At 47.8% G+C, this 26,729-nt stretch overlaps 1 protein-coding gene, 1 long non-coding RNA gene and 4 other non-coding genes across 9 annotated transcripts; 1 reads left to right on the top strand and 5 right to left on the bottom strand.

Moving 5' to 3' along the window:
- Positions 1–16,506, top strand: LOC125354811 (tRNA selenocysteine 1 associated protein 1). 3 transcript variants are annotated; one of them, XM_048350653.1, is made up of 9 exons: positions 1–129; positions 557–654; positions 3,605–3,704; positions 4,317–4,369; positions 6,533–6,664; positions 10,018–10,137; positions 13,998–14,160; positions 15,369–15,402; positions 16,253–16,506. In XM_048350653.1, the coding sequence occupies exons 1-9, from the start codon at positions 103–105 to the stop codon at positions 16,387–16,389; spliced, it is 864 nt and encodes a 287-aa protein (XP_048206610.1). In that variant the 5' UTR covers positions 1–102; the 3' UTR covers positions 16,390–16,506. The 3 variants fall into 3 exon arrangements, with proteins under 3 accessions (XP_048206610.1, XP_048206611.1, XP_048206612.1); XM_048350654.1 differs by lacking the exon at positions 10,018–10,137; XM_048350655.1 differs by lacking the exon at positions 6,533–6,664.
- A 1,116-nt stretch (positions 16,507–17,622) lies between these two features.
- LOC125354812 lies at positions 17,623–20,068 on the bottom strand. 2 transcript variants are annotated; one of them, XR_007211548.1, is made up of 5 exons: positions 19,821–20,068; positions 18,790–18,869; positions 18,458–18,526; positions 18,149–18,190; positions 17,623–17,748 (listed from the first exon to the last, which is right to left on the bottom strand). It is a non-coding gene; the product is annotated as an uncharacterized LOC125354812 (long non-coding RNA). The 2 variants fall into 2 exon arrangements; XR_007211547.1 differs by having other exon boundaries at positions 17,623–18,190.
- LOC125355830 lies at positions 17,818–17,891 on the bottom strand. Its single transcript, XR_007211757.1, has one exon. It is a non-coding gene; the product is annotated as a small nucleolar RNA SNORD99 (small nucleolar RNA).
- On the bottom strand, positions 18,301–18,429 carry LOC125355803. The gene has a single exon (XR_007211736.1). It is a non-coding gene; the product is annotated as a small nucleolar RNA SNORA61 (small nucleolar RNA).
- Positions 18,626–18,756, bottom strand: LOC125355802. The gene has a single exon (XR_007211735.1). It is a non-coding gene; the product is annotated as a small nucleolar RNA SNORA44 (small nucleolar RNA).
- LOC125355791 lies at positions 19,079–19,214 on the bottom strand. Its single transcript, XR_007211724.1, has one exon. It is a non-coding gene; the product is annotated as a small nucleolar RNA SNORA16B/SNORA16A family (small nucleolar RNA).
- Positions 20,069–26,729: the final 6,661 nt, after the last annotated feature.

Genomic DNA, 26,729 nt, shown 5'->3' on the forward strand with positions numbered 1-26,729 from the left:
CGCAGAAGACATCGCCGGGGCGAGCTCCCGGGCGGTCAGGGCCGCGCGGACTGGCGCCTGCGCGCGCCGCGGAGCCCCGCGAAGTCCCCGCCCGGGTGCGGGATGGCGGCCAGCCTGTGGATGGGAGACGTGAGTGAGAGCGGCCGACCGCGCTCTGAGGAGGGGGAGAGGGTCTCGGTGTCTGAGGGAGCGGACTGGAGCCCGGTGGGGAGGGAGTGAACGGGGGACGGTTTTGGTGACGGGGAAGCACGTCCGGGCCTCGGAGATCCGGGGCTCATTGGGGCGCGAGATCTTCCTGAGGGGATCGAAGGGCGTTGTATAGTTCCAGAACTGGAGGGGTGTAAGGGCGAGTTTGGGGTGGAGGAGGTGGGGCTCGGGCGGCTGGGCGGAGCCCATGGCCCCGCCCAGGCCTGGCGGGGCAGGCCGCCCCCCTGCGCGAAGCGGGAGGGAGGCGAGGGGAGGGCCCAGGGGGCGGGGCGGAGTCGGGGGCGGGGAGGGGAGAACGCAGCGGAGCCCCGGCTCAGGACACAGAGCCTCCGCTCTGCTTATTCCTCAGCTGGAACCCTACATGGATGAGAACTTCATCTCCAGAGCCTTTGCCACCATGGGGGAGACCGTGATGAGCGTGAAGATTATCCGAAACCGCCTCACTGGGTACATATTCCCAGCCCCTGAGCTTTAGTTTTATCCCAAGAATAATGACTGCTATTATATTTTAAAGCTGTAATATTCAACTTAGTTGCATTAAAATGTGGAAAGCCATGCGCTGGAGGCTCACGCTTGTAATCCTAGCTACTCAGGAGGCTTAGATATGAGGATCCTGCTTCAAAGCCAGTCCGGGCAGGAAAGTCCATGAGACTTATCTCCAATTAACTATCAGAAAACCAGAAGTAGTGCTGTGGCTCAAAGTGGTAGAGCACTAGCCTTGAGTGATAAAGCTCAGAGACAGCACCCAGGCCCTCATTTCAAGCCCCACAACCTATCAAAAAATGCCATGGAATATCCATGCATGTTTAAACATCTCCCTCTCCCCTGCCTTCACCTCTCTCTCTCTCTCTCTCTCTCTTTTTTGGCCAGTCCTGGGCCTTGGACTCAGGCCTGAGCACTGTCCCTGGCTTCTTTCAAGGCCAGCACTCTGCCTCTTGAGCCACAGCGCCCCTTCTGGCCGTTTTCTATATATGTGGTGTTGGGGAATTGAACCCAGGGCTTCATGTATACAAGGCAAGCACTCTTGCCACTAGGCCATATCCCCAGCCCCTCTCTCTCTCTTTTTTGTAATTTTTGCCAGTCCTGGGGCTTGGACTCAGGGGCCTGAGCACTGTCCCTGGCTTCCTTTTTGCTCAAGGCTAGCACTCTACCTCTTGAGCCACAGCGCCACTTCCGGCTTTTTCTATATATGTGGTGTTGAGGAATTGAACCAAAGGCTTCTTCATGCATGGAAGGGGAGTACTCTACCGCTAAGCCATATTCCCAGCCCCCCTCCCCCCCCCTCTCTCTCTCTCTCTCTCTCTCTCTCTCTTTAAGCCAGAATACAGTGTTAATTTAATGTAATTAATTTATATTATTTTATTTTTTGTTCATAATGGGGCTTGAACTCTGGGCCTGGGAGCTGTCCCTGAACTCCTCAGCTCAAGCTCAAGGCTCTACCACTTGAGCCACAGTGCCACTTCCAGTTTTCTTGAGGTTAATTGGAGATAAGAATCTCATATACTTTCTTGCCCCGGCTAGCTTTGCACCTTGATCTTCAGATCTCAGCCTCCGAAGTAGATAGGTTTACAGACGCTAGCCACCAGCACCTGGCTTACAGTATCTTTTAGACTATCTAATTCATCTTGAAAAGCAACATTATCATGTTGAGTTTGCCACAAACGAGATGAATTTTTTAAATGGGAGTTTGTTTCCAGGTTTTTGTTAAATTAACAGGAATCCAGATAGTAGTAGGTTGATAAAAAACATAAGGTATCAGATAGGGATCTACACAGTGACATAAAGAACAATTAATACAGGTGATACTATTTCAACCAGCAGGTTGACTGGATTGATGGACAGAGAAGCTTGATGTATTGAAATGTCTTTTTTACTTATCCCCAGTTAGCAGCTTTGCCTCGCTGGTTCCGCATGTCTCCCAAGCTGAGTGGCTTCCTTGTGTTCTCCATACTCCATTAGGCTCCAGTGACATGTTGTGAAAGTCCCTGGAAAGTCATTGTTTCCCAAGGTTTGATACACCTCCCAGGAATCCAGAAAGCAACTGTTACAGATTCTGGAAAGGCACAAGCAAATGCTCTCTCCTGAGTTATTAAGGAATCTAGATCCTTTTACATAATGTATACTAAATAGTCACTTTTTTTTTTTTTTTTGGTCAGTCATTGGGTTTGAACTCAGGGCCTGGGCACTGTCCCTGAACTTTTGTGTCAAGACTAGCCTAGTGCTCTATCACTTTGAGCCACAGCTTCACTTCTGGTTTCTGATGGATAATTATTTTTTTTGTTTTTGGCCAGTCCTGAGGGCTTGGAACTCAGGGCCTGAGCGCTGTCCCTGGCTTCTTTTTGCTCAAGGCTAGCACTCTACCTCTTGAGCCACAACACCACTTCTGGCTTTTTCTTGTTCATGTGGTGCTAAGGAATCGAACCCAGGCCTTCATGCATACTAGGTAACCACTGTACCGCTAAGCCACATTCTCAGCCCTCTGATGGTTAATTGGAGATAAAAGTCTCATGGACTTTCCTGCCTAGGCTGGCTTCAAACTGAGATCTTCAGATCTCATCTTCCTGAATAGCCAGGATTATAGGTGTGAGCCACTAGTACCCAGCTGTTACTATCTTTTAATGTACAAAAGCTAATCTTTTTCTTTTACTGACATATTTTACCCTGATATTTTTGTATTTTATTGTGCCACTACTAGACCTGGAACTCAGAGCCTCATGATCTCCTTCAGCTTTTTGGTACAAGGCTGCTACTCTACCACACTTCTACTTCTAGCTTTTGTTGGTTAACTGAAGATAAAAGTCTCTGGGATTGTCTTATCTGGGATGACTTTTAACTGGGATCCTTACGTATCAGCCTCCTGAGTAGCTAGGATTATAGGAGTGATCCTGACTTTGCCATGATATTAATAACCGATCATCCCAGGCTAGTATTGAACCCATGGCCTTGTGTGTGCTAGGTAAGTCCTCTAATATTAACTTTATTTTTTGTTCTGGGACTGCCCCAATTTGGCAATTTTCACATTTGTAAGTTTTTTCTTAACAGAACAGAACCAGTGTGGGCTCGGATAGGAAAATAATTCTCCCTTCAGAGCAAGACTTATTTGGATACCTCCCCCCACCCCCACCCCCACCCCTGGTCCTGGGGCTTGAATGCAAGACCTGAGCACTGTTCCTGACCTTTTGTACTGAAGGCTAGGGCCGTTTCACTTGAGCCACAATTCTGCTTCCAGCCTTTTGTGGTTAATTGGAGATAAGCAGGGACTTTCCTGCCCAGGCTGGCTTTGAACCATGATCCTCAGATCTCAGCCTCCTGAGTAGCTAGGATTACAGGTGTGCACTACTGGAGCTCAGCGTGCCTGAGTATTTTTAACCGGTCTCTTTCTGTGTTTGCATTCCAGGATCCCAGCTGGCTACTGTTTTGTAGAATTCGCAGATTTGGCCACAGCTGAGAAGTGTTTGCATAAAATTAATGGGAAACCTCTTCCAGGAGCCACACCTGTAAGGACATTTAGCTAATGATGATGTTGCCATTTTAATTGTCATTGAGTACCTACATCCACTGCTCCCTATTGGATACTTAACTTCCTTTCATTTAATCCTCTAACAGCTGGTATAGTAGGCATTGCTATCTTTGACAGACCAGGTAAGGAAGTTCAGGGAAATGAAATAACTTGCTCAAAGCAATACAGGTAGTAAGTAACAGAGCCGAGATTCAGAAGATTGGTTGCCTTGGAAACCCATGCCCCTCCCTCTCTTCATCACTGCCTTCTGTGACAGAAGACTTGAAACTCTAGGTCTTTTGCCTGATTGAGAAGCTAGAACAGGCTGGCAGCAGCGAGAACACGTCTCAAGAGAGTTACATTCTGCTCTTCCCACAGTTACTTAGCTTACAGCTCACCAGCTGGCACACCTGGGCTCATAGAACCATGGAGCTGGCAGTGCCCTTAATGGTCATCCGTGCAACCCCCTCATTTTATACAGGAGGAAAGGCTGAGGCTTAGAGAGGGGGAGATGTTTTGGCCAAGGTAATTTATTTCAGTTTTTTTCAAATATTGTTTGACTCTTGAAACACCTTTCTCTGTTTTAGTTTGTGTGTTTTTAAATTTACAGGCAAAACGGTTTAAATTGAACTATGCCACTTATGGGAAACAGCCGGATAACAGGTAAGTACAGAGCAGCTTCAGGCCCCACAGCATGTCTAGACAGAGGCAAGATGCATCACTTTGCCAGACTTGGAGTGAGGAGCAGAGTTTGTGTTTTGCCCCTCCTGAGAAAGACATACCCCACTTCCCCATTGGTAGGCCTTTCTGGGTGTGTTTTGTAAAGGCCATGTCTTTTTTTTGTTGTTGTTGTTGGACATGGGGCTTGAACTCTGGGCCTGGGCTCCGTCCCAGAGCCCTTCAGCTCAATGCTCTGCCATTTTGAGCCACAGTGCCACTTCTGGTTGGAGATAAGAGCCTCACAGACTTTCCTGCACCGGCTGGCTTTGAACCATGTTGCTCAGTTCTCAGCCTCCTGAGTAGTTAGGATTACAGGGGTGAGCCACCAATGCCCAACCCATGTCTTTTCTATACTGGATTCCTCCCCTAGCTCTCCACTCAGTTACTTTCCACACAGTATTAGGTTTTATTTAATAGGAAGAATCCACCTATTATACCAACAAAAAGTGGTTGTCATTTCAGGTTGCTATTTGAAATTTGTGTGTATAAGGATTTACCAGTGCTCTTACTCAGCATTTTTGCGTACTTCTGGCACTGTGACACTTTAGTCAGGCCTCTAGTTCCAGTTCTGGCTTTTAGCTGGTTAATTGGAAATAAAAGTGTCTAGATTTATTACCTGGGGTATTTTCAAACCTTGATTCTCAGATCTCAGCTCCTGAGTAGCCTGGATTCCAGGTTTGAGCCACTGGTGCCCAGTGTATTTAAACTCTTTTAAAATATATACTAGTAGCTTGAAAAAGCTTTGTAGAGGCCTTGAGGGTGTCATGGCTCATGTCCATAATCTTAGCTACTCTAAACATTCCAGGGGATCATGGTATGAGGCCAACCTGGTCAGAAAATTCTTGAGACTTCTATCTAAGGGCTGAGGTATAGCCTGGTAGAGTACTGGTCTCATATACACAAGGGTCTGAGCTCAATCACCAGTTCCACTGGGGTGGGAGGGAAGCAGACAGGAAGCAGGGATGGTAGTACACACCTTTACAAGTATTAGTGAGGCAGAGGTAGGAGGATCCCAGTTCCTATCAGTGAGACTTGGTCTCAGAAAACCAAGAAAATGGCTGGGGGCATAGTTCACGATGTAGAGAACCTTGCCTAGAATGCATAAAGCACTGAGTTCAAATCTAGTACAGCAGGGGCATGGACCTCCAGCACTGCCCAAAACAAAAATCTTTGTACCCATTTACCCTGGAATTCCAATTTTCAGATCTGATTCATGAATATAAACAAAAGTGGCCTCAAAAGAGTTCATTCAAGCTGGCTGCTGGTGGCTCATGCCCGTAATCCTAGCTACTCAAGAGGCTGAGATCTGAGGATCATTGTTCCAAGCCAGCCGGGGCAGGAAACTCCAACTGAACACCAATAAAAGCCAAACGTGGGCTGGGAATATGGCCTAGTGGCAAGAGTGCTTGCCTCCTATACATGAAGCCCTGGGTTCGATTCCTCAGCACCACATATATAGAAAACGGCCAGAAGTGGTGCTGTGGCTCAAGTGGCAGAGTGCTAGCCTTGAGCAAAAAGAAACCAGGGACAGTGCTCAGGCCCTGAGTTCAAGCCCCAGAAGCCAAAAGTGGTGTAGTGGCTCAAGTGATAGAACACTGAGCTCACACAGGCCTGAGTTCAAGACTCAGGACCCACCAGAAACAACACTAAGAACAACAACAAAAACCTAAGCTTTTAAAAAACAACATTTTGTGGTTGTGTATGTATGTGTGTGAGAGAGAGATACTAGAGCATGAACTCAAGGTCTGGGTGCTGTCTCTTTGTTTTTTCACTCTACTTTTTTCACTCTACCACTTGAGCCTCAACTTCACTTCCCGCCTTCCAAGTAGCTAGAAATATAGGCGTGAGCCACTTGTTGCCTGGACAAGCTTAATCTTCTCAGGCTTTCAGGGCTGTTCCTCTGATCCATCTCCATGTACTCATGTAATATTTGAAGCTAGACAGGCTTTGTCCTTCTTTTAGAGCCATAATGATACCAGTTAAGCCTAGAAGGGAAAAAGCCAAATGGAGTGTTTCCTGGGCTGGCTCTGGGGATTTTACCTGCACTGTGTCCCCAGAGTTCTTCAGAACTCTGATTGAACCCTGACTGTTGTTCTCTCCTCTCAGCCCTGAGTACTCCCTCTTTGTGGGAGACCTGACCCCAGATGTGGATGATGGCATGCTGTATGAATTCTTCGTCAAGGTCTACCCCTCCTGTCGGGGAGGCAAGGTGGTTTTGGACCAGACAGGCGTGTCTAAGTAAGGCCTCATGTATTACTGATGTCCACTGTGGTAGATATCTTTGTTCTCTCCTGGGGGGAAACATTACAGAGAGACGGGAGCATGGTGGCTCATCACAGGCCCTGAAGCATACCTGCCTCATTTGAATCCCAGCTCCATTACTGGAGAAGGGACTGTGCAGTTGCTGAGCTTTCCTAACTCCGTTTCCTCATCTGTAGAAGAGGCCAAAAGTATCTTTCTTAGGATTGATGTAAGGCTTAATATGTATAAATTACTCACATAGGGGCTAGGAATGTGGCTTAGTGGTAGAGTGCTTGCTAGCATGCATGAAGCCCTGGGTTCGATTCCTCAACACCAAATCCACAGAAAAAGCCAGAAGTGGTGCTGTGACTCAAGTGGTAGAGTGCTGGCCTTGAGCAAAAGAAGCTCAGGGATAGTGCCTATACCCTGAGTTTAAGCCCGAGGACTGGCCAGAAAAAAAAAAAAAATACTTACATATGAAATTATTTATAGGTGTGTGCCTTTTATACTTATTATTGTTAGCTGAACCTTTCAGTGCATTTAAGTTTTTCATCTCAAATGTGGAAAAACTAAGCTGAGTATGATGGTGTCCACCTTTAATCTCAGCAACTGAGAGGCTGAGGCAGGAGGATTATGAGTTCAAGGCCAGCCTGACTAAAAAAAAAGTGTGTGTGGGGGGGGCAATCTTAGTCTCATTCTGGGGGCTGGGAATGTGGCGTAGTGGTAGAGTGCTTTTCTAGCATGCATGAAGCCCTGGATTCGATTCGTTAGCACTACATATACAGAAAAAGCTGGAAGTGGTGCTGTGGCTCAAGTGGTAGAGTAGTTGCTAGCCTTGAGCAAAAGGAAGTCAGGTACAGTACTCACGCCCTGAGTTCAAGCCCTAAGACTGGCAAAAAAAAAAAGTGTCATTCTGAGTTTTTGTTTTATTATTTTGTTTCCTCTCCTTTCCTTCCTTTTACTGTGCTAAAAATTGAACCTAGTAGCCAGGCGCCAGTGGCTCACGCCTGTAAACCTAGCTACTCAGGAGGCTGACATCTGATGATCACAGTTCAAAGCCAGTCCAGGCTGAAAAGTCCCCATGAGACTCTTCAGTTAACCACCCCCCCAAAAAAACAAAAAAACCCAAAAACCCAGAGTGGTACTGTGGCTCAAAGTAGTAGAGTGCTAGCCTTGAGCAAAAGAGCTTGGGAACAGGGCCCAGGCCCTGAGTTCAAGCCCCATGACTGACAAAAAAATTAAAATTAAAAAAAAATTGAACCTAGAGCCTTATACTTGCTAGGCAAGTATATGCTATTCTCCTCACCTAAGAATCATTCTCAACCACCATAATAGTTATAAGCTCAGACTTTGGGAGTCTGACAGATGTGGATTTTAATACTGCTTCTACTATGTATGACTTTGGACATGTTATCAAATCTCTCTGAACCTGTCAAACCTCTAACTTTGTGTACTTGTTGGAGTATGATGAGAAACCATGAAAAAAAAAATTCAGCCCAGTGCTTGACAAGTAAGTTAGCTTTGTTAATTTACTCCCCAGCTAGAATATGACCTCAAGAGAGCAGGAATCGGGGACTGGTAATGTAGCTTAGTGGTAGAGTGCTTGCCTAGCATATATGAAGCCCTGGGTTTGATCCCTCAGTACCACATAAACAGAAAAAAACAGAAGTGGTACTTTGGCTCAAATGGTAGAGTGCTAGCTTTGAGCGCAAAGAGGCTTAGGAACAGATCCCAGGCCCTGAGTTCAAGCCCCAGGGCCAGCAAAAAGAAACAAAAGAGAGAGTAGGAATCCAGTCTCTGTTTATTACTTCTTGGTTTTGTTTTGGGTTTTTTTTGCCAGTCCTACGGCTTGGACTCAGGGCCTGAGCACCATCCCTGGCTTCTTTTCGCTCAAGGCTAGTAACTCTACCACTTCAGCCATAGCACCACTTCTGGCTTTTTCTGTTTATGTGGTGCTGAGGAATCGAACCCAGGGCTTCATGTATATGAGGTGAGCACTCTACCACTAGGCCATATTCCCAGGCCCTGTTCATGATTCTTCATCCCATGCTTGGTGCCATGCAGGGCAGACAGGGCAACTTGAAAGTACTTACAAACTTCAACTGTTGCTATTACCTGTACACATCACAAAAGTGATCATGATTTCTTACTTTCCAGTGAATTGGGAAGGAAGGAGCTTCTTAAGTGAAGGCATGAAAAAATGGTAAACTGAAAGTGGGAATTCCACCTGCTGCTAGTGTCTCATGCCTATCATTCTAACTACTGGGGAGACCAAGATCTGAGGGCTGAGGTTCAAAGCCCAGGCAGAAAAAATCCATGAAAGGATTTATCTTGAGCTAATAACAAAAGGCTGGAAGTATAGATCTGGTCCAAGTGGTAAAGCACCAGCTTTAAGTGAAAAAGCCAAGCAAGGTCAGGGGATATGGCCTAGTGGCAAGACTGCTTGCCTTGTATACATGAGGCCCTGGGTTCAATTCCCCAGCACCACATATACAGAAAATGGCCAGAAGTGTCGCTGTGGCTCAAGTGGTAGAGTGCTGGCCTTGAGCAAAAGGAAGCCAGGGACAGTGCTCAGGCCCTGAGTCCAAGCCCCAGGACTGGCAAAAAAAAAAAAAAAAGAAAGAAAAAGCCGAGCAAGAGTTCAAGGCCCTGATCAGGTTCAAGCCTCCACTATCATCAAAAGGAAAAAAATTAAAAAAAAAATTTTTTTAAACCAGGCACTGATGGCTTATGCCTATAATCCTAATTACTTAAGAAGATGAGATCTAAGGGACGAAGTTTGAAGCCAACCTGGGCAGGAAAGTCTGAGAATCTTATCTCCAACAAACTACCAAAAAGCTGGAAGTGGAGCAGTGGCTCAAATGGTAGAACATTGACCATGAGTGAAAAAGCCGTGGGAGAGCTGGGAATTTGGCTTTCCTCGTATACATGATGCCCTGGGTTCAGTTCCTAAGCACCACATATTTAGAAAAAGCCAGAAGTGGTGCTGGGGCTCAAGCGCTAGCCTTGAGCACAAAGAAGCTCAGGGATAGGGCTCAGGTCCTGAGTTCAAGCCCCAGGACAGGCAAAAAAAAAAAAAGAGCCATGGGAGAGTGCTGGCCCAGAAATGAAAAAGAAAAGAAAATTTCCTATTTCAGGGTGGTCCAATGCATGCATCCCACATTTCCCCATGTGAATGCCTTCCCAATGCGATTCATCCTGTCCTATAGTTAGATGGACTCTCCCTTCTCAGCCCCTTTTCCTTTTCACATTCCCGCCCACCTTCTTGCCCTTCCCTTTTTCCTTGCCTCCATTCTTAGACTTTATCACACTTGTGATCTAAATAGCGTGTTGGGGTTTTTTTCCTGCAGGGGTTATGGTTTTGTGAAATTCACAGATGAATTGGAACAGAAGCGAGCCCTGACGGAGTGCCAGGGAGCAGTAGGACTGGGGTCTAAACCCGTGCGGCTGAGTGTGGCCATCCCAAAAGCGTGAGTCCTGCAAAGTCCTGGACTTACCAGGGCAGACAAACCCAAGCGACTCTTATGTTGAATTAATCATTGAAAAGCTGGAGGTGGACCTGTGGTTCAAGTAGTAGAGCAGCAAAAAGCTTAAGAGATAGCACCCAAACCCTGAGTTCAAGCCCTAGGACCAATAAAAAATAAAATGAAACAACTGTGGCCAAATGTAGTGGTACACACCTCAAATCCCAGTGATATGGAGGCCGAGGGAGAATCATGAGTTTGAGGCCAGCATGAGCTGAAAGCCCCCATTTCAAAACAAAGTGACTAGAATTTCTAAGTTCACTTCTAATCTCCATACAGATTCATTGTTTTTACATAGGAACTGCACAAGTCAATTTACATATGGTGGGCTTTATTTTATTTAGATGGTACTAGAGATTGAACTCAGGACTTTCTTCTTGCTAGGGAAGTTCTCTATTTCTTACATTAGGTCCTAGTTCTTTTTGCTTTATCACAGAGGTTTTTTTGCCTGGGCCTGGCCTCAAGCTATATCTTCTTTTATTCATCTTCCTTCTTTCTCACTTCTTTCCTCACTTTCCCTTTCTTTTCCTTCCTTTTAAAGTGTGAGGAATTCAACCTAGGGTCTAAGCTCATTTTTTTTTTCTTAATTACCAAAACAGTACTCACAAGCCAGGCATTGGTGGCTCACATCTGTAATCCTAGTTACTCATGAGGTTGAGATCTGACAATTGAGGTTCAAAGCCAGCCTGGGCAGAAAAATATGACAGACTCTTTTCTTCAGTTAACCAACAAAAAGCTTGAATTAAGAGATGAGACTCTGCTGGGCACTGGTGGCTCATGCCTGTAATTCTAGCTACTCAGGAGGCTAAGATCTAAGGATCACGGTTCAAAGCCAGCCTGGGAAAGAAAGTCTGTGAAACTCTTATCTCCAGTTAGCCACAGAAAACCAGAAGTGGCACTGTGGCTCAAGTGGTAGAGAAAACCAGAAGTGGCACTGTGGCTCAAGTGGTAGAGAAAACCAGAAGTGGCACTGTGGCTCAAGTGGTAGAGGGCTAACTTTGAGCTGAAGAGCTCAGGGACAGCGCTCAGACCCAGAGTTCAAGCCCCATGACCAAAAAAAAAAAAAAACTAAGAAGTGAGACTCCAGTGGTAGAGCACCAACATGATCAATAGAAGTGGAGTTACGGCTCAAGTGGTAAAACATTAGCATCGAGTAAAAACACTAAGGGACAGTACCCAGGCCTGAGTACAAGCCCCAATCCCAGCATAAAATAAAAACAGTGCTCATTATAGAGCCAGGTGTGGTCACATGTCTGATGCAGACACTGCAGAGGTGGAGGAAGGAGAATCTTAAGTTCAAGTATGCAGCCTGTGCTCCGTAGAGGCTCTGTTTCAAAAACAGAACAAAAGCAGTAATGTTTTTTCTTGTCTCAGTTAAGTTGGTGTATGTACTTTCTCATACAATTACACAGTCATTTTCCTATATCAGTGGGGGTGCTGGGTACTAAACCCAGGCCCTGGGGAACTCTCTAAACACACTACAACTGGTTACACTCAAGCTAAGATTTTTTTCCCCCAAGGTGTTTTTTGTTGTTGTTGTTTTGTTTTAAAGTTTGTTTAGGGGGATGGGAAGATGGCCTAGTGGCAAGAGTGTTTGCCTTGTATATATGAAGCCCTGGGTTCGATTCCTCAGCACCACATATATAGAAAAGGCCAGAAGTGGCTCTGTGGCTCAAGTGGCAGAGTGCTAGCCTTGAGCAAAAAGAAGCCAGGGACAGTGCTCAGGTTGAGTCCAAGACCCAGGACTGGCAAAAAAAAAAAAAAGAAAAAGTTCTGTCCAGCAGTTCCTCTCATGCTGACCATTTGGGCTATTATGGATGTGTGACTGTTCGTTCAGTCGTTAGCCTGTAAAGGCCCTTCCCTCAATGAGATTAGAGCTGTAACAGGACCCCTTTGATGAGGAGGTGCCATTGTGTCTGTTCCTCATTGTTCATTTTGGTCAGTAATGGCTGCTTCTAAGGAGGTGCCTCCAGCACAGAGACTGATGTATGGAGAGAAATCACAAAAGTAGGTGCACATGTCTGAAGGAGAAAAAAACAGACCTAGGCCAGGGAGTCTGTACCTCAGTTATTGAACATGTTACAAGAGTGGTCCATCCCCTAGGAATCATAAAAGGGGGTGTCAAAGAGGTGAATGTTGGGAGTACCCAAGCCAGTGCCCGGCAGGGAGAAGAGGACACTGCTTGCAGCCCTGACTGCATCTCCCTGTGAAGGTGAGCACTTCAGGCTGTCTGCAGACAATGAAGCATTAAGTCTACCTTACAACCCTGCCGGCATCCTCCTCACCAAGCAGGCATTGAACTTGCAAGGAATTTAGAGCTCTGTCTGGCATGGAGTGTTTGCAGTTTCTGGAATGGGAGTTGATGGATTTATAGGTGACTTGATTATCTTTAGTTGTACAAAGGGGTTTCAATTCCACAGGTCATTTTGGTGATATTCCGCTCCTGATTATAGCTTGGTTTCCTGTCTAGCTCGCTGTAGAGGGGTTCTGTCACTCTTGAGGACCAGTGCTCCACTCCATGGGACTCTTGGAACTTTGTAAGCCATCTAGAAGCAGGGTGGGCCCAGCCTCTCCTGACACTTAAAAGACACTCTCAGGCGGTTAGATGTACAGTGACTGGAAGCCCATTGCCTTGTGCTGAATTTGAGTTCCATTCTTATGATCCCTCTTACCATGAGCTTCTTCACACATGGTTTTCCGTCTTGGAAAGCTGTGGATCCTTGATGAGCTTGGCATTATTTTTGGTTGGGAGTGGCTGTGGCCACTGTATTGAGAATGCTTTCCTCCAGCATGGGCTTCAGCCCTGACCAGTGAATGCAGGCCATAGAATACTGGTGAGATGTGAGCTTGTCAGGCAGATGCTGTATATCACAGTATGGTATTAGGAGCATAAATCTTGACATTAAATCTGGCTCTGGTCTTAGGCATTGCATTGGGCAAATAACTTTAGACTTAGTTTTCTCATCTGTAATAGTGGGGATTAATAAATACCTTGGTTGTTGGGCTGTGCAGAGTGAAAATAGGTAGGTGACTGTCAGTGAGAAATGAGTGTTACAAATCCCAGCTAATGATGGACACAAATCCTCAAGTGAATGGTAGCCATCGCTGAGCTGTACCTCATTAGTCGACCTTGTGCTTATTAGTATGTGCAGGGCCCTGGGTTCCACCCTTAGTACCAAAAACAAAAGAGCATCACTACAGTGATGATGATAATCTTGTCAGAATGCCTGTCCTGCTTTTTGTGGGGAAAGCGATCAGATGCATTGTAGTTTGAAATGCTTACATCATTGCAAATCCAGATTCTCTAGGTATGTTTTTCTGGGATTTTGCAACTGCCAGAGAAAACAGCATCCCAAGATGATGAGTAGAGAGAACAAGATCAGTCCTGACAGGGTTTGATAAGAGAGATAAACCTATTAAGCTTAAGCCAGGTATGTTTGTAATCTCAGCAAAAAGGAAACAGAGGCAGGAGAATTGCAAGTTCAAGGCCAGCCTGGACTACATAGCAAGACCTTATCTCAAAAACAACAAAAAGTTTTTATTGTAAAAGCATGGGTATTGGAGAAAGACTGCCTGGGTTTGAGTACCTTATTATTAATTAGTTGTGTGCCTCTAGACCATGAACCAATAACTTAACCTCTCTGTACTCAGTTTCTTTGTTTATAAAATTGGACTGCTAACTGCATAAGGCTGTTTTGAGGATTAAATGAATTAATCTTCATAAAGCACTTAGAACAGTGGCTGACCGCATAGGAAATGTTACAGGCATGTCTGTTTAAGTTTGCCTGTTTGTTTCTTCATTTAAGGAGCCGTGTAAAGCCAGTGGAGTATAGTCAGATGTACAGTTACAGCTACAACCAGTATTACCAGCAGTACCAGAACTACTATGCCCAGTGGGGCTATGACCAGAACACAGGCAGCTACAGTTACAGCTACCCCCAGTACGGCTACACCCAAAGCACCATGCAGGTAATTGCACTTTGGCATCTCTGGCCTTCTGGGTAATGAGCTCCCTCTGGAGCATGGTCCTTTTTCCAGCATGGAGGGACTTGGGCTTCAGAAAAACAAGAAAACTAAAGTGACCTAGTTCTTGCGAAAAATAAGCCGTTGTGCCAGGTGCAAAGGGTTCACACCTGTAGTCTTAGCTACTCAAGAGGCTGAGAGCTGAGGATCATGGTTTGAAGCCAGCATGGCAGAAAAGTCCATGAGATTCCTATCTCCAGTTAGCCATCAGGAAACTGGAAATGGAGCTGTGACTCAATGTGGTAGAACACTAGTAAAAAGCCATTATAGCCAGGCACTGGTGCCTAACACTTATAAGCCTAGTTATGGCTGAGATTTGAAGATCATGGTCAAAGACAGCCCAGGCAGAAAAGTCTGTTTTGTGAGGAGCTTTTTGGCAGTAGTGGGGCTTAAACTCAGGGCCTAGGCGCTGTCCCTGAGTGTGACTTCCACTTTTCTGGTTGTTAATTGAAAGATGAGTCTCACAGACTTTCCTGCCCAGGATGGCTTTGAACTGCGATCCTCAGAACTCAGCCTCCTGAGTTGCTAGGATTACAGGCGTGAGCCATTAGCACCTGGCTCTGTCTGACTAATCTTCAATTAACCACTAGAAAACTAGAATGGCACTGTGGTTTAAAGTAGAAGAGCTCGGGGCTGGGGATATGGCCTAGTGGTAAGTAGTGCTTGCCCCGTATACATGAGGCCCTGGGTTCAATTCCCCAGCACCACATATATAGAAAAAGTGGCGCTGTGACTCAAGTGGCAGAGTGCTAGCCTTGAGCAAAAAGAAGCCAGGGACAGTGCTCAGGCCCTGAGTCCAAGTCCCACAACTGGCAAAAAAAAAAAAGTAAAGTAGTAGAGCTCTAACCTTAAGTGAAAAAGTTCAGGGACAGTACCCAGGCTTCCTACCACTCACCAAGAAACAAAACAAAAACCAGAGCTCAGGGACAGTCCTAGGCCCTGAAACCAAGCTCTGGGACAACCAGTATCCATGCATGCATGTGTGTGAGCATACACACACCATTGTATCTGGACTTGGTAGCTCACACCTGTAAACCCAGCATTTCAGGCAAAGGCAGAAGGATTGGAAATTCAGGCTAGCCAGAGCTACATGGGAGAACTTGTTGAAAAAATAGAGAACAGACTCCTCACTCACCTCTCTGGTCTCTTAACAGACATACGAAGAAGTCGGAGATGATGCGTTGGAAGGTAAGAGTTAGTTCACTGCTTTCCTTCCTAACATAACTTAGCAAGTGACACCTGTGGACAGTACAGCACCTCCTGCTAGATGCTAGGAAATAAATGCCAAGGTAAATTCTGCTTTGGAGGAACAACACGTTACTGAGAGATCATCCTTACCCCTGGAGTACAAAGACCTAGGCAGGTGGGTTTCTGAAAATATTCTGATGCCTTGTCTGGAGTTGATAGAATTTACTTTTATTTTCTACTTTAATTTGTTCTTCTTGATTTGGGATTTTCCAGTCCTAGAGATTGAATTGAGGTCTTTCCCACTTGAGCTATGCCCCTAGTCCTGATTTTGATTGTCATTTTGTGTCAGAATGGGGCTTGAATTCAGTGCTTACACACTCCCTTAGGTCTTTCACTTATAGTGTTCTTCTATCACTTGAGTCACAGCTCCACTTCCAGCTCTTTGGTGATTAAGTGGAGATAAGTGTCATAGATTTTCTGGCTGGCTTCCGACTATGGTCCTCACACCTCAGCCTCCTGAATAGCTAGGGTTAGATATGGAGGACCTGCAGTTTCTGAGGCAGGTCACAGGTCTTGCTGTGTATCTCCGGTGGTCCCAGCCCTGCTACTGGCTTGGAGGTATAGCCCTGCTTAGCAAGTGTAAGGCCCAAGTTCATTCTTAGTAATGCCAAAAAAAAAGTTTTCATTGGTTGTCACCATTTTGAGTGATTCTAGTGACTTGGACTTGGCAGTTCTTAGATTTACCAAACCCATTTGGCATCGCTTTGTTACTGTTGAAAGACAGCCCTTTTTCTTGTAGCACATAGCACACTAAGCTTCCTCCCCCACATGCCTTGACCTCTCTTCCCAGACCCCATGCCACAACTGGATGTGACCGAGGCTAACAAAGAATTCATGGAGCAGAGCGAGGAGCTGTATGATGCACTCATGGACTGTCACTGGCAGCCCCTGGACAGCGTCTCCTCAGAGATCCCTGCTTTACTGTAGCTGGGAGAGGACAGAGCAGGATGGACTGTGAGCAACTGGACACCTTTTTAAATTGTCCACTTTTACTTTCAGAAACTATTTGTAAGATTGAAATAAACTTATTGAGATTTTCTGCAACCCTGCTGCCTTCATCTGGTAGAGCAATCTGTAGAAACCATCGACCAACGGAAACAAGCACACCAAGGGGGCAGCCCGAAAAACATAGCTGGGGGCAGGGGAGCAAAGGACTATTCCCCCCACCTTGAACAGAAAGCCACCCTTTATATCTTCATATTCTTGGGAGGGGGGATACCAGTGCATTCCTAGCAACTCAGGAGGCTGAGATCTGAGGATCTAGATTGAAAGCCAGCCTGGGCAGGAGACTTCACCAGCTAACCAGAAAACTGGAAGTGGTGCTGTGGCACAGCATTAGCCCTGAGCTGGAGATGAGGAACAGCACTCAGTTCAATCCCGATGACAGACCGAGTAAGCCATCAGTACCAGTACAACTGCAGCTTAAATGGCTATAAAAGAGCCTTGAGCATGAAAAGCTTGGACAGTGCCAATGCTCACAACCTGAAGCCCCAGAAAAGAAAAAGCCCTCAGCAGGCAGCTGTCTGGTCCCAATGATTAGTTTTTCATTGTTCCTTTCCCCTCTGGGCACTTCCAGAGGGTGATTGATTTGGAATAAGTCACTGGGGGATGGATTGTTGAGAGGGCTGACCTAGACTATCACAAGACCACTTCTACCATGTGAGGGGAAAGGGTGAGCCAACCTGACCTGAATTAGTTAGTTGGCTGACGTCTTCCTTCATTGTTGCCTCAGCCTATTAATTCTAGCTACTCAGGAGGCCCAAAGCCAGCACACTCTTCAAGTAACCACCAGAAAGTGTGGCCATGACTCAAAATGGCAGTGCACTAGCCTTGAGCACAATGGACTCAGGGACAACACTCAAGCCCTATGTTAGATGGCGTAGTATTAATTAACCAACTTTTATGAAGGAACTACAACAAAACACATAGGCAGAAATACTTTATTCACCACCTGTAACTAAGAGGTAAAGATAGATCCCAAATAGGGCATGTAGGGGCTGGGAATATGGCCTAGTAGTGGCAAGAGTGCTTGCCTCATATACATGAAGCCCTGGGTTTGATTCCTCAGCACCACATACAGAAAACTGCCAGAAGTGGCGTTGTGGCTCAAGTGGCAGAGTGCTAAGCTTGGTCAAAAAGAAGCCAGGGACAGTGCTCAGGCCCTGAGTCTAAGCCCTCCAGGACTGGCAAAAAAACAAAAACAGGGCATGTATATTAAGCATCTGCTCGCAGGTATTTTCGTAGTCAGTTCTCCTTTGCCAACGTCTTCCCTGAGATGCTCCTCTCCTGAAAAAGAAGTGTGGACCAGTGAGTTAGTTCTGTCCTAATATTCCACCAGCAAAGCATATTCCTAAAAGCTGGTCTCAGTCCCATATCCGCATTTCTCATCCACAGATGTCCACTCAGATTAGGTTTCATCCTGGACCAGGAAGCCTAAAATCACCTGAGCTACCGTTTCTGCCTTGAATCCTCTGGTACAGAGGGGAGTTCATGTCAGAGAAGTCATGAGCTACAGCACTTGGTCCACAGCAAGGACCAGCAGTGTGCACTCATGGCTAGAGGGAGTGCAGCCTAACAGCCCACATTAAGCTGCAAACACCCATCAAAATTACAAATTGACTTTAAAAACCTGTTAGTGATATCTGCTACATCGTGTAAGGAAAGGCTTCTGAAGTCATTAACTTACCCAACTCTGCAGATAATCAGATGACTGTTTTGCTAGTTAGACCTAAAAAAAAAATAAAGACACTATTCAAAATGCATCAATTCAATGATTGCTGCACTGACAGCCCAGAGCTTCACATTTAATACTCAAATCAGCCCCCACTTACCGTGAGGAGATGTTTGAAGCAAGCCCACATGCTATGCCACACTGCAATGCAGTGTATGGGCAAGGTTCACAGTTACTTTCCCTCCGTTACGACCACCAAGACCAGCAATCAGATCCGATGGGAAAGGGAAGAGGGTAAAGCTATCAATAGCATTGTAACTTTACCTTAGGCTAAGCATTTCCAAAATACAGGGCAGTTCCCTTGGAGTTTTCAAGGTAAGGAAACCGGAAAACCTGCAGAACAAAGGTAAGCGTGAAAACAAATCAGAGACTGACTGGGCAAAAACACATACACGGAAGCTGCAGGATCACACCTGAACTCAGGTGTGAATGCATTATAGGAAAGGCGAGTGGCAGCTACAGGTATTGTGCAGACCTGAACTGTCAAAGTCTCTCCAAGTTGTTCTCGCATGCAGTTGGAGATCCCGTGGCCACAGTCAGCCACAGCCCTTGGAAACATGCTGTACATACTACCTCAGCAGGTGGTCCCCCAGTACCTTGTCTTGTTAAAGAGTCATCAGCTATGTCCCTCGCAGTCCTCACTCTCCAGCCTCCAAGCAACTTTCACCAAGCATAGCTAAGACAAAAGAGACCATCATCCTATTGTTCCTTTGAAGGTACACAGTACTATGTCCCGTTGGATGGCCCTAGAACCCATGTCCAACATTCTCAAAATCCCTACTGATAATAACATACAAGAACCTAATTTTTTTGGGGGGGAAGGGCAGACCTAGGTTGTATCTTCTTCCTGTTAGGCTGAACAGGATTCTAACACTTTTGCCATCCTGTTGTTTTTTCCCGAAAATGTTGCAGATCAGTTACAACAAACAGAACGGCGACCGTCAAGGAAAAAACTTATTCTGGGCTCCTTTTTGACCACAGCAGCTATGAGGAAGCAGTTGCAGCTTCGATAAGGGCCCCTGTACCTCAAAACCAAGCAGCTGATCAGCTTAGCTACCATGAAAAGCCCCAAAGAACTAGACCTGTAGGCCTCCAAACCACCACAGTGTACTGACAATTTATGTGGGTTTTCAGCTAATCTTTACAGACCTGTTTATGCCGTAGTAGGGCTTCCACTCAGGGTCTAGTGAGCTTTTCTGCTACCATCCGAGGCAGAAGTCGCCACTTCTGGCTTCTTGCTGGTTGACTGGAGATTGGTCTGCCTGATCTGGCTTTGATGCTCCGATCTCATTACAGGTATGAGCAACCAAGGCCCGGCCTCAAAACTGTTTCAACGTCATTTTCTCACGCTGATTTACCAGCGCTAGCGACTGGACCATGCCCACTACAAACTAGGGCCTGAGGTCTGCAACAAGTCTTCCCGAAATTAGGCCTTGTATCTAATCCTGGAGCTCCTGGAAGCACGAGCTGTTACTTGTCCAAGGCCATTTAGGTTATGTAACCATAGGCCGATTAAATTGTCCCAGTCGCGTTACTCCTCCGGGCCCTGGTCATCTCTGCAGCCCCAGGAGGGTTACAGACCACCAATCCTTTGGTGCATGACCAGTCGGCTGCCCAGATCACTCACCCGTCAGACCCCAGCGAGCCCTCGGCCCAGGCCCAGGTGGAGGGCGCGGACCAGCCGACTCCGGCTCCTCGCTCTGCGCATGCGGCCGCCTCCAAGATCTCTGTAGCCCAGGAAAGGCCGGGAAGCTGAACTCGCCATCTCGCAGCCTCGGGGGATAAATAGCTTGTTGGCCGGTGGTGACGAGGTGAGAGGAGAGGCAGGAAGAGGCGAACTGGGATGAGAAATGGAGACGCACGGCAAAACAGCAGAGGTGGAGAACAAAAAGGACTGAACGAGCGCTGCCGCGGGCTTATATACCCTCCCTTATATCCGCCCCACCGCGGAGCCCCTGGGAAGTGTAGTCCGTCAGAACTCCCGGGGCCTCTGGGAAATGTAGTCCGCGCGTCCGTGTCTTCCAAAGCCCGCCTGGCGGGCGTGCCGGCCGCGACTGCGCCTCCGGGCCGCGGGGACGCTGAGTCGTCTTCCTGGGTGAGAAGCAGCTCCTCCCCACGAGCTCCAGAGTGCCGAGCTCACACCCGAGGCAGACCCGCCTTCCCTCGGGATTCGCGGCCTAGGGCAACTTTCCAACCACCCTGAGAGCTGCGAGCGGCCTGTGCTCCGAGCCCGCCGGGGATGCGGGGAGCAGCGGCCGGGAGGGTTCCGGAGGGACTCGGGGAGGGCTTCCCAGAGGAGGCGTGAGGGACTGGACTCCGAAGGGACACAGGGGTAGGCAGTTAGGGCCCAAATAGTTGGCGTAAGGTAATGATTCAAAAATGGCGCCTTCCTCACAAGATGGCGCTTGCGGGTCTGAGCTGCGTGTGAACAGCGCTCTGATTGGGTAGAGATGTCAGCGCCTCCGGCTGGCGCCGCGCTTTTCTCGGGAAGTTAGATCTTTTCCTGATTGGTCTGTTGGTTGGCAGGACTGTGGCAGGCTGTCCACCGGGCCCCGGCGGCTCACGCCTGCCATCCTAGGTACTCGGGAGATCAGAGCTGACGCTGAGCCTGAACTCTTCAGCGTGGATTCCTAATCCAGGCTCCTGCCTGGAGCAGGTCCTCACCCAGACCAAGGCCCAGGCCCGAGGGACGCAGGAGCCGATCTCAGTGCCACACGGAATGGCCTGGACACGCCTATGTAACCCTAACCCCACCCTCCGCGGAGGGGGAGGATGGACTACCGCTTGGACCCTCTTTTCATTTGTGGAAAGCCCACCCCAGGAGGGCCCCGAGCAGATGTCCCTCGCCTGTCTAAAGTCCCCACCCAGTACCTGCATCACCTAGGTAACTGGCATACCTAGAGGCAGGCACCTCCCCTCCCCTGGCCACACCTCCCTTCCAGGCAGGGCAGGGAGTGGGGGGGGTCGCCTCATCTTGGACACAGGCCAGCGTTCTCCTTTACTGACTACCTACTTTAATAAACCTTACAGTTTGCAAGGATTCAATCCGATTCTTCTGGTCCAGGAATTATGGAAGGCTAAAGTTAAATGCAAATGAGGCTCAAGAAAAGAGCCTGAAGTCTCTAGCAACAATGATGTGGCAAAACCACTAGGTCCAGGATTTCCTCACCGTTGCCAAGGAGGGTGTTGTAAATAGGGAGGTCAGATCTGGCCAGCGCCATCATTGACTGTGGAGGGCATCAGAGTGACTCCAGCTCAGATTAGAGCAGAAGCCAACTCCATCTTCACTAAGCCCTCCCCCACCCTTATCCAGGGAAGTTCCCCTTTATTATGATAAATTATGTAAATTGACCACCTGAGGCCTGGGAGGTTCAAGGGAACCTGTGCCCTCCCATGAGTAGGCGTATCCACCTGATGCAAAATCCATGTGCCAATTCTAACTAGAATGATAGGTTGGTTCAAATAGATACTAGGAGACAGACTGTAACTCTATTGAATACCTGCGTGCGGCCTAGCATGCTCTGTAAGTGCTGTATCCTCATTGGCCACCTGCGTGTGGCAAGTTTGACTGTGATGTTTGCCTTATAACCAGGCTGGAATGCCACACGCGGTGGTTCCAGCTCCCCAGTCTGGGCTGCACACGTGATTGGCAGTTTCGGCTCCGAGTCTGGGCTTCGATCAAGGCCGGTCAGTTCGCTTTTTGTTCGCTTTTTACTTCCCCAGTAAATCCATCTTTTTTATCATCTTGTAGCTGGAGACTGTGTGGTGGACTCTTGGGGGAACCAGGAATCCCCTCCCTTGGGGGGGAACCCTGTTTCATTGTAGCGAACCCCACTTCATACTTCATGCATTGGCCAGGAAGAGTCCTTAACCACTATATTTTGTTGGGGAAGAAGCCCAGGTGAAGAAAAGGAACCTCCGGAGGTATGTTTAGGGCCCCCCGCCTGTAAAGGTGCTGGAGAGTGCACCGGCTGTAGGGCCACCCGAAGCAGGCCGTTTGTAAAGGGGCGCTGGGCTGCCCAGTGGTCCCCCTGCCTGTAAGAGTGTGCTGCGTGGAAAGGCTGTCTGTGGGGTTGCCAGAGTGGGCCCGTGTGAATCTGAAGGTGCACCATCTGTAGGCCTAAGACAGAGAGAAGCTGGACGCAGCAGAGCTCTCTAAGGCCCGGGCGGTTAAGGGACGCCTTGACTCCCTTCTGGAGTTCCTCATTGGGAAGGACATGTATGAATTTTGTCAAAAGAACAGGAATTCTGACCTTGTTCCTTGTTCTGCGCGTGGTCTTGTCTATCTGTGTCTGTTCACGCTTCTACTGCTGCTTGCTAGTGCTATGATTGACTTTTCTCTACAGGGAAGCATGGGACAAGCAAAAACCGCCGAGGAACTGCTCCTCTACCTGTGTCTGGCCTTGATTTTGCTTTTGCTTGTTATTGTTATCAGACATGTTTTATTGGAAAATTTGGGACGACAAGCGGCTCCCGCTGAGAAACTTCCCCTAAAACTGGTCTTAGAACATTTTAAAGATTTTGAGAAAAGAGCAAAGTTATCTGGTGATCGTGTCTTCCCTGGAAAACCGACTACTTTCTGCCAGCTGGTATGGCCCACCCCCAGTAGACCAGTGGGACCCCCTGAAGAGGGTCAGGCTCACCCTTATGAGGTTCCTGTCCCCTTCACTTCTAATGATCTAGTACATTGGAAACAGCAGAACCCTCCCTTCTCAAAGAAGCCTCAGGCCCTAACCTCTTTATTAGAAACTCTCTTTGTGATTCATCGACCCACCTGGGCCGATATCCAGCAACTCCTGGATGTCCTCTTCACCACTGAGGAGAAAGACAGGATTCTCCAGGAAGCCAAGAAGCTGGTCCCAGGAAACAATGGCAAGCCATCAGAAGACCCCCTTGAGATAGAGGAAGCCCTCCCCTCCCGGAATCCGGACTGGAACCCGAATTCGTCTGCAGGTAGGGAGCGGCTAAAGGTTTATCGCCAGACTATTCTGGGCGGTCTCCGGGCTGCTGGAAAGCGGCCTGTTAATTTGTCTAAGGTAGTGGAAGTAAGACAGGGAATGGATGAGTCCCCGGCAGCCTATTTAGAAAGGCTCCTTGATGCTTACCATACTTATACCCCTATAGATCCAGAGGCTGAGGAAAATAAAAAAGCGATTAATGTAGCATTTGTAGGACAGGCAGCTCCGGACATTAGAAGAAAGATTCAGAAAATTGAAGGGTTTGAAGGAAAAAATTTGTCGGAGTTAGTGGAGATTGCCACCCGAGTTTTTGACAACAGGGATTCTGCAGAAGAGAGACAGATTAGGAAGTTGGCTAAGATTTTTGCTCGCGCTCAAGAGGAACAGAAGAGGAAAATGGGCTCTGAGCCCTGTGAGAGGAGACCAGGGAGAAGTGGAAGTAGGGAAAGAATGAGGAAGTTAGGGAGGAATCAGTGCGGCTACTATAAGGGGAAAAGGGCACTGGAGAGAAGAATGCCCAAAGAGAAGGGAGGCCAATCTCTGGCCTTGGATAATTGACAGAGTCGGGGCTCCCCCCTCCCAGAGCCTAGGGTAACTCTAAAAGTGGAGGGAAAACCAGTCAGATTCTTAGTGGGCACTGGAGCAGACATGTCAGTTTTAAAGCAGGCCTTAGGGCTGATGGCCAACCAAAAGACGAAAGTACAAGGGGCCATGGGATCTAAAAGTTATCAACGGACTACAAGTTGAAAAGTGGACTTGGACAAAGGAACTGTGACCCATTCGTTTTTAGTAATGCCCGGGTGTCCATACCTCTTACTGGGGAGAGACTTATTACACAAATTGGGAGCACAAATCAAGTTTGAGGCAACGCAGATTAAAGTTGACTTGAGACCCCTAAAGGAGAACCAGACCCTAAAGCTATCACTGCCAATAGCCTAGGAATATGTTCTGCACCAGACCAATGAAAACAGTCACCCTCTCAAACTCCTCCAGGAGCTCCAAGAGAGGTTTCCCCAAGTGTGGGCAGAAACCACCCCCCCAGGCCTAGCTGTCCATCAGAGCCCAGTGCTGGTCCAGCTGAGGGCTTCTGCTGAGCCTGTGAGAGTGACACAGTACCCCATAGCCTCAGAAGCAAGAGAGGGGATCAGGGTCCATATCAACCGCCTCCAACAAGCGGGGATACTGGTCCCGTGCCAGTTGCTTTGGAATACACCACTTCTCCCCATAAAGAAGGCAGAGACAGGCAACTATAGGCCGGTGTAAGACTTAAGAAAAGTGAACAAGAGGGTTGAAGACATTCACCCAACTCTACCTAACCCATATACTCTGCTCAGCATGCTTGACCCCAAGAAACAGGTTTATACAGTCCTAGACCTGAAGGATGCCTTCAGCATCCCGCTGGCGAAGGCCAGTCGGCCCCTATTTGCCTTCAAGTGGGCAGATCGAGAGAATGGATATCAAGGAGAACTGACCTGGACCCGGCTGCCTCAAGGGTTCAAGAACTCCCCCACCATCTTTGATGAGGCACTGCACACAGACCTCTGTGAGTACCAACTCTTTCCCTGAGGTTTCCTTGTTCCTTTGTTGATAGCTGCAGAAACAGAGGAGATCTGCTTACAAGTGACTGAAGGGCTCCTAAAGGTGCTACAGGGACTTGGCTACGGGGTCTTAGCAAAGAAGACCCAGCTGTGCACCGAGAGCCATGTTATCTCGGGTACAATCTCAAAGGACTCAGGACCTTGTCGAACTCCAGGAAGCAAGCCGTCATGCAGATCCCCACTCCCAAGACTAAGAGACAAGTAAGGGAATTCTTGGGAACTGTGGGGTATTGTAGACTCTGGATTTTGGGGTTTGCTGGAGTAGCACGGCCCTTATATGAGATTACCAAAGGGCCAAGAGAAAATATTAGATGGACAGAAGAAGAGGAATGGGCGTTCCAGACCCTTGAAAAGCAGCTAGTCTCAGCTCCAGCCCTGGCCATTCCGGATATCCACAAACCTTTCCACTTATTCATGGACGAAAAGGCTGGAGTAGGAAAAGGCATGCTAATTCAGAATTTAGGACCCTGGTATCGGCCAGTGGCCAACTTATCTAAAAAATTGGACCCAGTCGCATCAGGATGGCCTACCTGCCTTAGGGTGATTGCAGCAACGGCTCAGCTAGCCAAAGACTCTAACAAGCTAACATTGGGGCAGGACCTAGTGGTAACTACTCCCCATGCGGTTGAGAACTTGTTGCGAAGCCCCCCCGGACTGGTGGATGTCCGATGCCAGGCTCACACAGTACCAGGCCCTGTTGCTCAACCAGCATAAAGTGACTTTCCGAGCTTCCACAGCCCTCAACCCTGCCACCCTGCTGCCAGACACTGATCAGACTGTGCTGCACGACTGTGTGAAGGCTGTGGCCCATGTCCACAGCATTCGACCAGACCTCACGGACGTCCTGCTACACAACGCAGAAAAGACCATGTTCCCTGACAGGAGCAGCTATGTGATGGAGTGAGGCTAGCGGGAGCAGCGGTCATGGAAGGGGACCAGGTCATCTGGGCCAAGCCATTACCAGTGAGCACCTCAAAGCAAAAAGCTGAGCTCATTGCCCTAACCCAAGCTCTGACGCTGGGAAAGGACAAGAAGGTCAACATCTATACAGACAGCAGGTATGCATTTGCCACTGTACATGTACACAGGGCCATTTACAAGAAACGCGGGCTGCTGACAGCAGAAGGAAAAACCATCAAAAACAAAGCACAGATATTAGGCCTACTTCAGGCCATATGGTTGCCAAAGGCAGTCGCTGTAATGCACTGCCCGGGACATCAGAAGGGAAACTCAGGAGGCAAAGGGGAACTGGAGAGTGGAAGAGGCCGCACGGGAAGTGGCTGCAAGAGATAGGGGCCTGTATTCTTCTGAAGATCAAAATGTTCTCCAGTCTCTTCACAATGTAAGTGAAAAGGGAAACTGGAAACAGACTCACAGTGGAAGAATTATTCTTTCATGAGCATTAGGACGGACTCTCATTAAGCAAATAACCAGGGAACTCATCTAGGAAAGAGCAAGCTAGTGGAATTGATCCGCTGGTTCTACTATATACCTGAAATGGACAAAATGTTAGAAGATAATACCAGCCGGTGTGCCATGCCAGAGGACAAACGCGGCTGGCGGAGTAGCTGTCAAAGGAAGGAGGGAAAGAGGAACAGTGCCAGGAGCCTATTGGGAGGTAGACTTTACTGAGGTAAAAACAGGCAAGTATGGATATAAATACCTGTTAGTTTTTGTAGACACTTTTTCAGGATGGATGGAAGCTTTCCCAACCAAGTGGGAAACAGCACAGACCGTAACAGAGAAGCTCCTAGAGGAGATAATTCCCAGGTTTGGACTCCCAGTAGCCATAGGCTCAGACAATGGCCCTGCTTTCATCTCTCAGGTAGGGCTGGGGATATGGCCTAATGGCAAGAGTGCTTGCCTCGTATACATGAGGCCCTGGGTGCAATTCCCCAGTACAACATATACAGAAAGCGGCCAGAAGTGGCGCTGTGGCTCAAGTGGCAGAGTGCTAGCCTTGAGCAAAAAGAAGCCAGG

This window comes from Perognathus longimembris, chromosome 7, assembly GCF_023159225.1.
Source record: "Perognathus longimembris pacificus isolate PPM17 chromosome 7, ASM2315922v1, whole genome shotgun sequence".
Lineage (NCBI taxonomy): Eukaryota > Metazoa > Chordata > Mammalia > Rodentia > Heteromyidae > Perognathus > Perognathus longimembris.

Coding starts and splice junctions, on each gene's coding strand:
- LOC125354811 (XM_048350653.1), top strand. CDS start 103: ATGGCGGCCAGCCTGTGGATGGGAGAC. Junction 655..3,604: donor ATCCGAAACCGCCTCACTGG/GTACATATTCCC, acceptor TTTGCATTCCAG/GATCCCAGCTGGCTACTGTT. Junction 4,370..6,532: donor GGGAAACAGCCGGATAACAG/GTAAGTACAGAG, acceptor CTCTCCTCTCAG/CCCTGAGTACTCCCTCTTTG.